This window comes from Bos javanicus, chromosome 5 (genome assembly GCF_032452875.1).
Source record: "Bos javanicus breed banteng chromosome 5, ARS-OSU_banteng_1.0, whole genome shotgun sequence".
Lineage (NCBI taxonomy): Eukaryota > Metazoa > Chordata > Mammalia > Artiodactyla > Bovidae > Bos > Bos javanicus.
Genome location: NC_083872.1, coordinates 30,024,007 through 30,040,598, shown reverse-complemented (window position 1 = coordinate 30,040,598; position 16,592 = coordinate 30,024,007). Strand labels below are relative to the sequence as shown.

The 16,592-nt window shown below is 36.7% G+C and overlaps 1 protein-coding gene across 7 annotated transcripts in view; it reads left to right on the top strand.

Annotated features, from left to right (window-relative positions):
* The window catches only part of LARP4 (La ribonucleoprotein 4), a 75,396-nt gene that overhangs the window by 20,565 nt on the left and 38,239 nt on the right, over nucleotides 1-16,592 (top strand). For 6 of the 7 annotated variants that reach the window (XM_061416163.1, XM_061416161.1, XM_061416165.1 and 3 more), the window contains 4 exons: nucleotides 5,125-5,272; nucleotides 6,271-6,423; nucleotides 10,313-10,388; nucleotides 15,959-16,095. In XM_061416163.1, coding sequence (XP_061272147.1) covers nucleotides 5,125-5,272; nucleotides 6,271-6,423; nucleotides 10,313-10,388; nucleotides 15,959-16,095 — 514 coding nt within the window. The remainder of the gene's footprint in view (nucleotides 1-5,124; nucleotides 5,273-6,270; nucleotides 6,424-10,312; nucleotides 10,389-15,958; nucleotides 16,096-16,592) is intronic. The other variant, XM_061416162.1, reaches the window with a different exon arrangement.

Sequence of the window (16,592 nt, the reverse complement as noted above, 5' to 3'; positions counted from 1 at the left end):
GTTGAATGCATTTTAGAATCAGCTGAAGAGAGAATTGATGAACTGGAAGAAAGATCTCAAATTGCTCAGAATATAATCTCTCAGGAAGACAAAGATGTAGGAAATAAGAAAGAAAGATTGATACAAAGAGAGGTGGGATACAGGATTAGAAGGTATAGAATATTTTATCGGCATTCCAGAGGAAGTAATAGAGAAGTTGGTGGAGAGCAAATTTGAAGAGGTAAATGACTGAACATTGTGCAGAATTGATGAAAGATGCATCAGATTTCAAAGAGTTCAGTGAACTCCAAGTAGAATAATAAAGAATTCCACACTTAGGCTTATGATTGCAAAACACCATTGACAAGGGTTAAGCACCAGAGTTGAAAGAGAGATTAGGAATGACAGCTAGACTAGTGACTGAATTCTAATCCGTCATTAGTGCAAAACAGAAGGCAGTGGGGCAGTGGCTAAGACTCCATGCTCCCAATACAGCAGCCCTGGGTTCGATCCCTAGTCTTTAATGTGCGGAAGAGGAATTATGTGCCTAGAGAGATTTCTGTATACAGCAAAAGTAGAAGATAGAAATAAAGGTATTTTTTGAGAAACCACAACTGGAGAGTTTACTAAAAAAAAAAAAAAAGTTCTGAATGATGTTCTTGGGGAAGAAGGAAAATGATCCAGAAGAAACGTCTGAAATGCAAAAAAAGAATGATGATCAAAGATAATTGGTCAAAACTTATAGAAATTTAAATAAACATTGAGTATATGTTACATACATGCAGGCACAAAGGGCACAAAATTATCTTTGATGATAATGCACTAGCAGGGAATTCCCAACTGACATTTATGCTCTGATTTGAAAAATCCTTAATGGATGTAATAAATCTTTTTTAGTTTCATATTTTTTATGACTTAGACTTAAGGCAACATTTTTTTAAAATTATTTTTTAATTGAAGAATAATTGCTTTACAGAATTTTGTTGTTTGCTGTCAGACATCAACAAGGCAACATTTTAGTGAATGCTTTGATTTTTTTTTTTTTTAATTTATTATTTATTTGCTCCAGGTCTTAGTTGAGGCACTTGGGATCTTTGATGCTCACTGCAGCATGTGGGGTCTTTAGTTGTGGCATGTAGAATCTAGCTCCCCAACCACGGATTAAACTCAGGCCCCTGCACTAGGAGCGCAGAGCCTTAACCACCAGAGAAGTCCTGTGAATGATTTATTAATGAAATGCTTTATGAAGGAAAAATACCCCTGACCTAGTTTTTGTAGCAGATCGTATTTCCTCCTAGCCCATGTCCACATGTTTATGTGATTTTTTACAATTGTAATAATCTGTGACTTGTAATCATTGTAGGTTAATACGGACTGCATACTTAATCTCTGTATTTCTTTAGTTGGATATGTTATTTCTCATATGATAGGATAACATGTAAGAGGGAAATATCAGTACTTACGGATTGTCTTAAGAAGTCAGTGAGTTCATAGATGTGTTCAGTATAGCACCTAGCTCAGAGAATTGCTTAACATGTTTGCTTTTGTTACTGTGGTGGAGATGTTTTTTCTATTCCATTGTGTGAAATCACTTTCCATTTTGATATTTTTCACAATTTATCAATACAATATTTGACGTGTCATGGTTTAATAGATAGCAATTTTTTGTGATGTATTAATACCCCCCCTTTAGATTTAATAAATGTGGTAGTGTATCTTTACAGCTTTGTTGAGGTGTTTCTTTTTTATTTATTTATTATTTATTTTATTTATTTTTGACTGTTCTTGAGTTTTCACTGCTGCACAGACTCTGGTTGTGGTGAGAGGAAGCTAGTCTCTAGCTGCAGGGCCCCGGCTTGCTTTGCAGCGCTTGTCGTGTTGCAGAGCACTGGCCTCAGGGCTTGTGGGCTCAGTACTTGCAGCTCCCGTGCTCGAGAGCACAGGCTCAGTAGTCGTGGCCCTTGGGCTTAGTTGCTCCTCAGCGTGGGATCTTCCCAGATCAGGAGTCAAACCTGTGTCTCCTGCCTTGGCAGGCAGATTCTTTACCACTGAACCACCAGGAAAGCTCTGTGGGTTTTTTTTGACTTATCCACATGGCTTGGGGAATGTCAGTTTCCTGACCAGGGATTGAACCTGGGCCCTGGCGGTGAACGAAACGTGCCAAGTCCTAACTACTAGACTGCCAGGGGATTCCCTCTTTATAACTTTGAGTGGTTGTGTAACTCACTTTATCTAGCAAGTGTGTTTTAATTTCCTGTTTTGCTCCTTTGTTTGACTTTGAGTTATTTACATTTCTTGGCTCTTATAAATAATACTAGAATGCGGGAAGCTAAGTTGCACCATTTTATAGTCTTCAGTGTAATAATGAGTTTGAAAATTTTATGCCAAGGTAGGAATTATTTTTAAGTGCTTTGCTAATCTAATAAGCATAAAATGGTACTTTATTTTCCTATTTGTGTGCATTTGTGAGGTTTTTTTAGAATTTTATTTTCCTAGTCTTTATTTTCAGTTTTTTGTTGTTGTTTGTTGCAGTTTTGTGTTATTTTGTAATCAGCCATTCTCCTTGTGATTTGTATTTGCTTCTTTAAAGCTAATTTTCTATGACATAAATTTACATTTATGTAAATAGTTAACTTTGAACATACCTCACAGTTATTTTGATTAATGCATTAGTGTTTGCAAAGTATTCTTTTGAGGGTAAGACAGCCAAATTACTTTTATTCAAAACAAACATGCTTCGTAAAAAAGAATATGGAGTATTTATACGTATCAATTGCTTTTCATTGTTAATATTTAGTTCTTAAAATAAGGAATTCTTTTTTTTTAAGCAGACCACCTTGGGCCTCTTTGTTTGTTTGGCTGCATTGGGTCTTAGCTGCGCCTCGCAAGATCTTTCACTGCATCGCTCAGACTCTAGTTGCGGCTTGTGGGCTCTCAAGTTGTGGCCCGAGGCTTAGTTGCCCCCGAGGCTTAGTTGCCCCACGGCGTGTGGGATTCCAGTTCCCCCATCAGGGATCGAACTCCTGTCCCCTTACATTGCATGGTGGATTCTTAACCATTGGACCACCAGGGAAGTCTCTAAAATAGGGAATTCTTACCTCAATTTATAGTTGAGAAAATTGAGTTAAGAAATTTCCCCACAATCACACGATTGTTAATGTTAGAGGTGGGTTTTGCATATGTGATTCTAGAGCCTCAGCTCTTGCATGTAGTTGTCTATAGTTGTTACCTGTTTTGCTTTACTAAAGCCGCAGCCGTTCTATTAGTTAAGGGTATTTCTAGTGGATACGTGGCTTCTCTACTGTATGTTTTTCATGTACAGGTTTTATTCATGAAATGAATTTTTTACTCTTTCATTGTGTTTATCAAGATTTAAGAGTTTGATTTTTCTGAGAACCATAGCCTTTATTATTTGCCATTTTGGAGGGTAGGGACATAATTGGTATTTTCAGAATTGAGTAAAAGGAGAGGAGGCAAGTATGTATTAATAAATAAATTTTCTTCTGTCAAAATGCTTAACACGAAATTAAATGTTGTTCCCATGGTAGGAAGGCTAGGCTGTCACAAACTCTTCACGGTTCTTTTCTGCCATCAGTCAGAAATTAAGCTATACTTAAAATTCCCAAATCACATTCAGTCCCTTCTGCTCCAAAGGCTAAGTGGTGAGAGGCTACTGCCCTGGTGAATGCAGGAAGAGGGTGTATTGTCTGTAGAGAATTTTTAAATAATAATAAAATTGACTAAAAGCCAGATGCTTATATACAGTTCTAAACAGCGTCAGTGGTAAAATAATGTCCACTAATTCAAGGCCCAGCCCTGTTCCCAAGATGCAAATGAACCTTGACATGGAAAAGGGCATTGTGTCTGGGCATTCTCCTTTTTTCCAGATTGGATTTCAGTTGATACGTGAAAGGAATCCAAAGATATGTGCAAGCTGTGGAGTATAATTAAACGATGTTTCATTGGTTCATACATTCAAGTTATGTTAGCCATGTTAGTTGCAAAGTATGGAAACTCACTCAAAGTAAAAAATCAGTTTATTAGATTCAAGGGTGCAGGGGAATTTCATGGTACATAATTACAGGAAGTACAGTTAGGCCTGTCAGAAGTTGAGTCTTCTCAGCAACTCTTTCTAAGGCTCTTCAATTCTTCTATGCAGAGTTCTGCTTTGGTTGGTTATATTTTGGTGTTGGTGATACTTACAGGCTGTTTCACGCCTCTACCTAAATCGCATGAGTCAAGGTCAGTTGTAAGAACTCTAAGTAGACAGAATTTATGACAATGTCCTGATAAATGGCTCAGTGTGTGCCAATTATTTTTTAATGAAAATCAAATCCCCAGTATCTGCAGGTCATAAAGCTTCCTTGCTGTACCTTCTGGTACTTGCCATCCAGGAGAGGGGCCTGCAGTTGAGAAGACAAAAAGTAACTTTCTGAAAAAGGAGTGAATTCTATGGAGGATCATTAGTGTACTTGAGAAGGATCAGCCCTGTTGTTTGATTGAATGTGATGAGAAAAATGTATTTGTGCATCCTGCTTCCTCTCCTTCCACCTCTTGAATACTCTTGTCTCTCACCCCTCGCCCCATGATCCATTTCTACTTTGTGTGTGTGTGTGTGTGAGAGAGAGAGAGAGAGAGATTAGGTGATGTATGCAAATGATCACTTTAGGTGGTAATATGTTAAATAATTGTTTTAGACATTAAGAATATACACTTAAGGGACAGATGGAATAATGCATTCTAATGTCAGGCAGAATGCTGGTTTTGACTTGGAAAAAAGTTTCCACTTTTGAATCATTCAGACTTGAAGGTCTCTGTCACAAGTTAGATGGCAATAAAAATTTACTCTGAAAAATTGCTCTTGATAACACAAATGGCCAAGATAATGGTGCATAGTTTTAACTATAATATTTGCAAGTAGGTTGGGGTAAAGCAGTGTATCTATATTAATAGTATTTTATGGAGATGTTTTTATTTATTGTATAGGTAGCTAAATTTTATATATAAACATTTCAAGTTCATCTGCTTAAAAGGTTTATAGTTCAAGTTGAGCCAAAAACTGTAAAATACTGTTTATTTAATCTAAATTTGTAATTTTAATTCACTAACTTTTAAGATTTACAAATGAATCCTATGATTATTTAGCAGGTGACATCTAAAGGAACTGGTTTAAATCCTAATGCCAAAGTATGGCAAGAAATACCTCCGGGAAATACTGATGCTACGCCAGTAGCTCATGGAACTGAAAGCTCTTGGCATGAAACAGCAGCTACATCAGGGTCTCTTCCTGAGGGTAAGCCCTAAACATTTCATCAGAATGCATCACAGTTTGGTTAAACATTTGACCAACCAGTTTATAGAACTTTGGGGTACGTCCTTTGATTATTTGATAAGATATATTTATAAATGTTTAACATGTAGTTTGTATACCATTCTCATTTATATCCAGTATGAATAGATTGTCATTAATTTCAGAGAGCAGCTGTATCTTTGGGTTCAGTTTTTAACCCATGTATAATATGGTATTTTTAAATTAGTTTTGATCTACCGTCATTGACAGTGCTGTTTACTCACTATTTGATCTTGGGCAGATGATTTAACCTTTCCATGCCTGTTGCCTTCATCTGTAAAACATTGGCAATAATGGTTTGGCATTGGATTTTCTGAGAATTAAGTAAATAATATATGTGAAGCTGTCATATACATAGTACTGTGTAAGTTTGGGCAATTTTTTTTAAGTTTATTTATTTATTTGGCTGCATGTGGGCTCTAGAGTGTGCAGGTTTCAGTAATTAAGGCAAGTGGGATGTGGGATCCCCTGTGGGATCTTTCTGGACCAGGGATCGAACCCATGTCCCCTGCATTGGCAGGCAGATTCTTAACCACTGGACCACCAGGGAAGTCCTTAAGCTATTTTTAATCCTTTTTTTTTTTTTTTTAATTTTACTTTATTTGGCTGAACTGGGTCTTATTTGCCACATACGGGATCTTTAGTTTCAGCATGTGGGATCTAGTTCGCTGACCAGGGATTGGACCTGGGCCCCCTGCATTGGGAGTGCGGAGTATTAACCACTGGACCACCAGGGAAGCTCCAGTTGTTAATCATTTTAGCTTATTTGTAATGGTCAAGCTTACGTCCTGTCAAAGACAGTTCTTACTTAAAACCATATGGACATTTTCCCAGTTGATAGAATTATTTGAGATCTTGTTATAGAAGACAAGTGCCCAGAGTACCTAAAGATAGGATTTTAAAGAATTACTATTTACTTTCAGTATTTTTTTTTAATACAGGTAATAGAGAACTTGCAGATGATATGTGTAAGGAATATGAAGTAATGTATTCATCTTGTGAAACCACAAGAAATATTACAGGCATTGAAGAATCAACTGATGGAATGATTTTGGGGCCAGAAGATCTGAATTATCAAATATATGATGTTTCTGGTAAACTTTATGATTTTATTGGTAAAATAAGAATGCAGTGTGCTAGTCTTTTCCCTCTTCCAGTCTGTCATTATTCTAGTAAATAGTAGCATTGATCAGTCTATTTTATTATTTCAAAAGAAGTTTATATTAATGGGATATTAAGCAATTTTTACAAGTAAAATGGTCAAATATGAATACTGTAATTTTAAAAATATGTTTATTTTAAAGATCTTATTAAAAGAAAGTGTGAAGTTAACAATGAAAGGAGAAAAACAGTCAACATAGTTAAAAGAGACCTAAATTAGTCTTTCAGAGAGTCCAAGTTCCTTGGTCTGCTAGTGGGACTTGACAGAACTTGTCAGCGCAAGCTCTGTCAATTTTCCCATCACTTTTGTCAAGGAGAAATGCATTTTAAATGGGATTAATTTTGAGATTATATATGTGTGTTGTTTGTATATGTGTATGGGATTAATTTTGAGAAAAGGGTTGTGTTAAATCATAGTTCTGTTGTAGTTCAATTTGTGAGATAGTCGTTTTTTTCCCCCCTCCACATTCATTTGTTGGCATAGGTTAGCAGTTGCTTGGATTTAAAATGGATGAAATTTAAAGGAAACTAAAAATAGACCATAGACCCTGATTACCTACCTTTGTTTCTCTAATTTCCAAACAGTCTCTTTGGAAAATAAGTGAAATAGGGAGTAGGCATTTCCATCACTGCTTAGTTGCTGACATTTAGTTCAGTTGCTCAGTCATGTCCAACTCTTTGCTACCCCATGGACTGCAGCACACCAGGCTTCTCTGTCCATCACTAACTCCTGGAGCCTGCTCAAACTCATGTCCTTTGAGTCAGTATGCCATCCAACCATCTCATCCTCTGTTGTCCCCTTCTCCACCTGCCTTCAATCTTTCCCAGCATCAGGGTCTTTTCAGATGAGTCAGTTCTTCACATCAGGTGGACAAAATATTGGAGCTTCAACTTCAGCATCAGTCCTTCCAATGAATATTCAGGACTGATTTCCTTTACTTTTGCTAACATTAGTCAGCAAATTTGGAAAACTCAGCACTGGCCACAGGACTGGAAAAGGTCAGTTTTCATTCCAATTCCAAAGAAAGGCAATGCCAAAGAATGCTCAGACTATCCCACAATTGCACTCATCTCACACTCTAGCAAAGTAATGCTCAAAATTCTCCAAGCCAGGCTTCAACAGTACATGAACCATGAAATTCCAGATGTTCAAGCTGGATTTAGAAAAGGCAGAGGAACCAGAGATCAAATTGCCAACATCTGCTGGATCATCAAAAAAGCAAGAGAGTTCCAGAAAAACATCTACTTCTGCTTTATTGACTATGCCAAAGCACTGTGTGGATCACAACAAACTGTGGAAAATTCTTGAAGAGATGGGAATACCAGACCACCTGACCTGCCTCCTGAGAAACCTGTATGCAGGTCAAGAAGCAACAGTTAGAACTGGACATGGAACAACAGACTGGTTCCAAATCGGGAAAGGAGTACGTCAAGGCTGTATATTGTTACTCTGCTTACTTAAATTATATGTTAATAAGCAGAGTACATCATGAGAAATGCTGGACTGGAGGAAGCACAAGCTGGAATCAAGATTGCCAGGAGAACTATCAATAACCTCAGATATGCAGATGACACCACCCTTATGGCAGAAAGTGAAGATCTAAAGAGCCTCTTGATGAAAGTGAAAGTGGAGAGTGAAAAAGTTGGCTTAAAACTCAACATTCAGAAAACTAAGATCATGGCATCTGGTTCCATCACTTCATGGCAAATAGATGGGTGAACAGTGGAAACAGTGACAGACTTTATTTTTCTGGGCTCCAGAATCACTGCAGGTGGTGACTGCAGCCATGAAATTAAAAGACGTTTGCTCCTTGGAAGAAAAGTTATGACCAACCTAGATAGCATATTCAAAAGCAGAGACATTACTTTGCCAACAAAGGTCCATCTAGTCAAAGCCATGGTTTTTCCAGTAGTCATGTATGGATGTGAAGAGTTGGACTGTGAAGAAAGCTGAGCACCGAAGAATTGATGCTTTTGAACTGTGGTGTTGGAGAAGACTCGTGAGAGTCCCTTGGACTGCAAGGAGATCCAACCAGTTCATCCTAAAGGAGATCAGTCCTGAATATTCATTGGAAGGACTGATGCTTTAGCTGAAACTCCAATACTTTGGTCACCTGATGCGAAGAACTGACTCATCTGAAAAGACCCTGATGCTGGGAAAGATTGAAGGCAGGAGGAGAAGGGGACTACAGAGGATGCGATGGTTGGATGGCATCACTGACTCAGTGGACATGAGTTTGAGGAGGCTCTGGGAGTTGGTGATGGACAGGGAGGCCTGGTATGCTGCAGTCCATGGAGTCACAAAGAGTCGGACACGACTGAGCGACTGAACAGAACTGAACATTAGTCAAGGTCTATAACTTGACTCAAACTTTGTCCTCAGTTTGTTATAAATACCTGAATTAGATTTCTCAGGTCAGCCAGCTTGAAAGTTGATTCCTCAAGTGAAATGGGATGGTATTTCCATATAATAATGAAAGATTGACTAGGTTTTACTCCCTCATGTTGTAAAATACTTAACTACTGGCTACATTTTGAACATAGAGTTGGTTTAAATGAAGTGGCAACCAGTTGAATTTTTAAAGGTTTGCTATAATGATATTGAAAGCTTAAGCATTTTGGTGGATGAATTTTGTGTTAGAAGATTTGCATATACTACATAGAAATAGAATGCTTTTTATTTTTAATGAAATTAATATCTAATAACATTTTGAGTCTTGCATATAAGACAAAGTAGTGGTAAAATCATGCACAAAATGTACATATACATATATCCTATTATCTGTGTATTTAAAGGAAATTAGCCTACTTAATCATTAGTGCTTTTAAAGAAGAGGACATAGCATATGATTTTAGCAGGTGGTGTTTTGTGTAAGAATCTAATAAGAACTGATGGTTTTCCAGGCTTTAGTCCTGAAAAGTCATGTTCTGGGTTAAATAATAGAAAGCATAGAGGGCTGTTAGAGAGTTGGTCCAATCCTTTGGACATTTGAATGCTTTCAGTATTCCTAGGAAGATACAGTGCTCTAAAATTAAGCAATGAAAAGAATATAAAAAGATAGAAGTAGGTTTTTTTTTTTTCCTTAAAGTATAGTTGTTTTACAGTGTTAACTAATTTCTGCTGTACAGCAAAATACATACATATATATATATGTTCTTTTTTATATTCTTTTCCATTATGTTTTATCAGAGAATATTGAATATAATTCCTTGTGCTGTACAGTAAGACCGTGTTTATCCATTCTTTATATAATAGATTGCATCTACTAACCCCAAACTCCCAATCCATCTCCCTTCCCCACACACATACACCTTGGGTACCACAAGTCTATTGAGAGAGAGAAATTTAAGGAATGTGACTCACATCAGGTTTACTACCAGTAATACAAATGTGGAGCCATATATATATATATCCCATTTTGTGTAGTTCCTGTCTTCAAATTTAGATTACTATTACTTAGTACTTTGAGTTTTCATTAAAGGAATAAGTAGTTATCACATTTTTTAAGTATTGACGACTGTGTTTTACAAAGTGGTATTCAGGTGCTTTTAGTATTACTGCTGATTTGTTAATTTGTTAGTTGCTTGATAAAATATATAATTTTAAAACTGAAATGAAATCTGTCTAAACAAACAAGAATAGATAAGTTGAAAGTATTTATTAGACCATGTGTAGCTGAATTCTAAAAAAGTAAAAAAAAAAAAGTTTTCTGGTGATTTTAATTTGTGCATACTTCGTGGCTTATTCTTAAAACAATATGTAGAGTTTACTACCTGTGGTAATTAGGTGTTAACTTTTTCTCTCTTGTTTTCTACCATCAGGGGAAAGCAACTCAGCAATTTCTACAGAAGAACTAAAAGAGTGTTTAAAGAAACAATTAGAATTCTGTTTCTCACGGTACACTATCATTTTTTAATTAACATTCTCTTCTTTTGAATTGTTTGATTATGTAAAATACCAATGAAATATTAGACTGGTACAAATATAATTGGTTTCAGACCATGAATTTTAAATCATTATAGCAAGACTCAAACACATGTTTATTAATCAAAATAGGACCCATTACAGTCAACACATTTTTGCCAACGAGAATTAAGTTTATTTAGTCCTGTAGTGTAAAAATTTGTGCTTCAGTATTTGACAAACTCTTGGAAAGCATCTTCTGCTTCCTGCTGGTTGTAGAAGCATTTTCGCTGCAAAAAGTTGTCTAGATGCTTGAAGAAGTGGTAGTGAGTTGGCGAGAATCAGGTGAACGTGGTGGATGAGGCAAAACTTTGTAGCCCATTTCATTCAACTTTTTAAGGGTTGGTTGTGCAATGTGCAGTCAGGTGTTGTGGAAAAGAATTGGGCCCTTTCTGTTGACTAGTGCTGGCTGCAGGAATTTTGCAGTTTTGGTTCATCTCATAGATTTACTGAGCATATTTCTCAGATGTAATGGTTTCACTGGGGTTCAGAAAGCTGTAGTGGATCAGACTGGCAGCAGACAATGAAACAGTGATCATGACTTTTTTAGTGCAAGTTTGGTGCTGCTTTTTGGTCCAGCCACTGAGCTGGTGATCGCCAGTTGTCATATAAAATCCACTTTTCATCACATGTTGCAATCTGATCGAGAAATAATTCATTGTTGTCTACACTAAGAGAAGATGACCCTTCGAAATGACGATTATTTTGATTTTTGGTCAGCTCACGAGGCACCCACTTACTGAGGTTTTTCACCTATCCAATTTGCTTCAAGTGCTGAATGGCTGTAGAATGGTCAATGTTGAGTTCTTTGGCAACTTTCTTGTGTAGTTGTAAGAGGATCAGCTTCGATGATTGCTGTCAGTTGGTCATTGTCAACTTCAGATGGCCAGCCATTGCCCTCCTTGTCTTCAAGGCTCTCTTCTTCATTGCCAAACTTTGTGAACCACCATTGTACTGTACGTTCATTGGCAGTTCCTAGGCCAAATGTGTTGTTGATGTTGCGAGTTGTCTCCACTGCTTTACAACCCATTTTGAACCCAAGAAAATCTCTCGAGTTTGCATTTTGTCTAACATCATTTCCATAGTCTAAAATAAATCTAAAATACACAGCAAATAAAAAGTCATTAGCAAGAAACATGCATTAAAATGATGTATAACATAACCACATTTAAGAATGTGTTCCAGTATCAAATGGCGGAGTTCAACAGTGTAAAACCACAGTTACTTTTGCACCAACCTAATAGAATGGAAAATGGGTTTTTTAATTTCCTTTGGTAATGTATTTTGGTATCATTCTGCAGTATATTTCTTAACTAGATTTAAAGATGTAGTCTCCAATCGAATATGTAAAGGATCTATTCTCAGTAGAAAAAATAATGAAATTTCAGTTGGATATTTTTCCTATAATCATATTCATTTTTAGGGTTCTTAAGTTATCTCTTAATTATAGTTGTAGTAGTTTGCTCTTACAACGTTTGATCATGGAGTTCTTTTTTTAATAAGATGACTTAATAAGATTGTTTGATAAGACGGGTATGGAATTTTTTTCTTTTTATTTATAAGGGTATAGAATTTATATTACCAATTATTTCTTAGAAAAGGCAAACATTTTAAGATGTCTTGTTTACAGATAAGAATTCAGAATTATGTAGGTATTTTTATAGCTTAGATGTATAAAATTTCAATTCGTAGAACTTCCCCTTCCAGAAGAGATAGAAGTTGGATATGCTTGCAATGTAATGTCTTCGGTTTTTCAGAGGAGGACTAGTAAACCAGTTTTTTAAGCTAGCAACCTGGATTTTGTTAGACTTGTTTATTTCTTTATATAGAATACATATTGACTTGGGTTTAATTGATTCATCTTGAATATCTCCCTTTTCTTCTCCTTTTTATTCTTTGCCTTGGTAGTCTAGTATAGGGCCCTAGTTCTATAAAAGACCTTTGGCTTTTCTCTAGTCATTTGCGCCTGTGATGCAATTCATTTTGTGTAACATACTTACCGTAGTTATTTTAAAATCTTTGCCTACTAACTGGATCATTTGTTTGTTTGCCTATATTTCTTGAGTTTTTTTTCCTCTTAATTCTCTATTCATAACTTCTTACTTTTTGCATGTCTTACGCATTTTGATTATAATTTGGACACTACATATGCTGGCCACACCATATAAAAAGAAACTAGAAGCTGCAAGTGCCATAATTTTTCTCTCTAGACAAGGTTTGAGCTTTCTTCTGGTTGGCAGTAGCAGATTGATTTCTTTAATCTAGTCAGGAATTGAGCTGAGTCAGGGCTGAACAGCCATTTTAAATCAACTCGATCTACCTCTGATTTATCTCTGTTCTTTTGTCATGACCCTCTTAGGCTTTTGATTTGGAAACGCAGTTTTCTGTTTCAGGACTGATAAGAGTCCTGAAACACCAAGGGAGATTTAGTTCCATTGTTCAGAGGTTTGAGATGAGCTCTTTAGCCTCTTATTTTGTACAGCTTCAAAATCTGGCAGATGTCTTATCAAGAAGACCTATCTTAGGTTTGATGCAAGGTTCCTTCTTCCACTGGGACTGCCACAGGACCATAAAGATTCTACTCTGCTTTTTCAGCCTGGCTCCCAGCCTCCCATTTCCTCCTTAGAACTCAATAAATGTCATATGGAGGAAAATTAGCTGTGTGTTGGAGGCTCCTAACCCTAACCCTGTGCAAATGCCTGAGATAGAGCCCTGCTAGTTTCCTTCTGGTCCAGGATCTGCACATACCCTCGGAAAAGAAACATCATCTTCTTGAAATTTCATTTTGTCCCTGTAGCTTCCACAGCTCTCCTTATCACCAAAAACATGACTTTTTGGTAATCTACCCAAGCTTTTTTAGTTGTTGCAACATGAGCTGTAGCTTATCATGATCTGCCACATGCTACTCAGAACTATGAAACAGTTCAAACTGGCTGGGCATTTAAGATTTATAGCTCAGCAGACTTGCCACTGAGACATACTAGATTTAGTCATGAACATATTAGGTATTAGGTCTTATCTCTTCATGGCAAATAGATGGGGGGAAAGTGAAAACTGTCAGATTTCATTTTCTTGGGCTCCAAAATCAATGCAGATGGTGACTACATTCATGAAATTAGAAAACGCTTGCTCCTTGGAAGAAGAGCTGTAACAAATCCAGATAGTGTATTAAAAAGCAGAGACATCATTTTGCTGAGAGTGGTCTGAAAAAGCTATGGTTTTTCCAGTAGTCGTGTATGTATGTGAGAGTTGGACCATAAAGAAGGCTGAGCAGCGAAGAATTGATGCTTTTGAACTGGTGCTGAAGAAGACTCTTGAGAATCCCTTGGATAGCAAGGAGATCAAACCAGTCTTTCCTAAAGGCAATCAACACTGAACATTTCATTGGAAGGACTGGTGCTGAAGCTCCAATACTTTGGCCACCTGATCGGAAGAGCCGATTCATTGGAAAAGACGCTGATGCTGGGAAAGATTGAGGGCAAGAGGAGAAGGGGACGACAGAGGATGAGATGGTTGGATGGCATCACTGACTCAGAGGACATGAGTTTGAGGAAATTCTGGGAGATAGTGAAGGACAGGGAAGACTGGAGTGCTGCAGTTCATGGAGTCACAGAGTCAGACACAACTGAGCGACTGAACAATATTAGGTATTAGTCGTAATCCTAGATGTTATATATCTATTATTTGACATAACTTCTGACAAGGTACGGTTTCTTTAAGGGTGTGCCATTCTGTTTTATAAGAATAGATCTGCTGAAAGTCTCAGTCGATTTAGAATGCAGTCTTTTAGTTGTACTCATGTTTATAGTAGTCTTGTTTTCAAGTTCTTAAGGAATAAGACAGTATGTTCTAATGTCCTTTCTTTTGTGCTGAAGTGAATTTGTCACTGTTATCCTCTGTATTCTTTTCCCCCCCAAGACAAATAACCGCTGTTTGTTGACAGTTATAACCTTAAAGTAATTAATACTCTATTTTAGTATAATTTTTAATATATTAATTTTATTAAATAATAAATTTAAATGATTTATTTAATATTTATTAATAAAATTTTAATGTTTATTTGATTATGTTGGTTTGTGTGTGTCTTTGTTGCTGCACATGGACTTTCCCTAGTTGTGGCAGGTGGGGGCTACTCTTTGTTGCAGTGCGTGGCTTTCCCATTGTGGTGCCTTCTTGTTGCGAAGCACAGGCTCTGGAGCACATGCTTCAGTAGTGACAGCACTCGGGCTCAGTAGTTGTGGTTCCGTGGGCTTAGTTGCTCCACAGCATGTGGGATCTTTGCAGACCAGGGATCAAACCCATGTCCCCTGCATTAGCAAGCAGATTCTTATCCACTGTACCACCAGGGAAGTCCAATTTTAGTATAATTTGAATGTAAAGGCTTTGACCCTACTCTTTGCCAGGCACTAAGTCTTCCCAGGTGTCATTAGTGGTGAAAGAACCCGAATGCCAATGTGGGAGACATAATAGAAGCAGATTCGATCCCTGGGTTGGGAAGATCCCCTGGAGGAAGGCTTGCCAACCCACTCTAGTATTCTTGCCTGGAGAATCCCCTTGGACAGAGGAGCCTGGTGGGCTGCAGTCCAAACAGTTGTAAAGAGTAGGCTTCCTTGCTATCTCAGCTGGTAAAGAATCTGCCTGCAGTGCAGGAGACCCCAGTTCGATTCCTGGGTCAGGAAGATCCCCTGGAGAAGGGATAGGCTACTCACTGCAGTATTCTTGGGCTTCCCTGGTGGCCCTGATGGTAAAGAATTCACCTGCAATGTGGAATGGATAAAAGTAGAGCTGAGTAAGCAAGGGAGGAGTTGAAACAGGAGTGCTTGGGTGGTTTTAGTTTTAAATAGGGTGGTTATTGAGACAATTTTTAAGCAAAGATTTCTAGCTATAACCATACTGTTCCAAAGTTTTGATGTAAATTATAAGGCAATTTGATTCTCCTTCAGTTTGTTGTTAAACAGGATTTTATGTGTAAGATAGTGTGTGTTTTCCTTTTTAAAAAATGTTTGAGACAGAATCTTTTGTCTTAATTTAAAATGATTTAAATTTGTTATTTTAGCTTTATTATTTAAATTTAAAAGTCAAATGTGCCTATTGAAAATGAAAAACATTAAAAAATTTAAAATCCCTCATGATCCAACTCATGGCTTACACTATATTCTCCATATACATGTTCTGACATCAGTGATAAAGTATGATGATGGAACAAAACTGTATGTAATGTTTTTTGATACACTTTAAGCCTTTTTGCATATCAGTATAATTTGATAAACTCCCTTGTTCAAAACTGTTGGACCCAGTATATTTAGGGATCCAGAAACTTGCCAGAAGTTGTTAAAATGTATTTGTTGCATATTATGTATTTTCATAGTTTACCTTGTTATTTCTGATGGCATAATTTTGTTTTCCTAGATTTAGTGATAAAAGTAAATAAGGCGTCTCTTTTCTTTAGGTGCTTTTTAAAGTTTGTTTGCTTTATAGGACTGTACTTCTCTTATTCCTTTCAGAGAAAATTTGTCAAAGGATCTTTACCTGATATCTCAAATGGACAGTGATCAGTTCGTCCCAATTTGGACAGTTGCTAACATGGAAGAAATTAAAAAACTGACCACAGACCCTGATCTAATTCTTGAAGTTTTGAGATGTATGTAAATCATACCTTTTACTTTACTTTTAAAATAAAAAATTAAATATTCCTTTGATTTCTGATCGTATAGGAAATTGTTTTTAACTCCATGTTTTTTGTTATACTGTGCTAATAATTTTTCTGTTTTTATTGACTGATACATACCTATATCAGTTCTGTACCTTGGTTGTTCATCTTGATACCCATTTACTCATTTAATTATAGGTAATTAAACCTCAGTTTTTTTGGCTGTTAAAATGCTTTATGTATTGTTATCCCACCCTCTAAAGCAATGTGTTTCTTGAACAACAGTAAGAAGTAAACTTCATGGCATAACCTGATATACACACTACATATACAGAACTGAAATGTTAATTTTGTAGATTAGTACTGAATGCTTGAAATGAGTTCATTTCTTTTATTCTGAATTTATTTTTACAACCTGTTAGAGAGTTGCGACCTCCAGTTTAACAAACGCTGCTCTAAAGTTTGGTAAAGAGTTTATATTTTTAAAT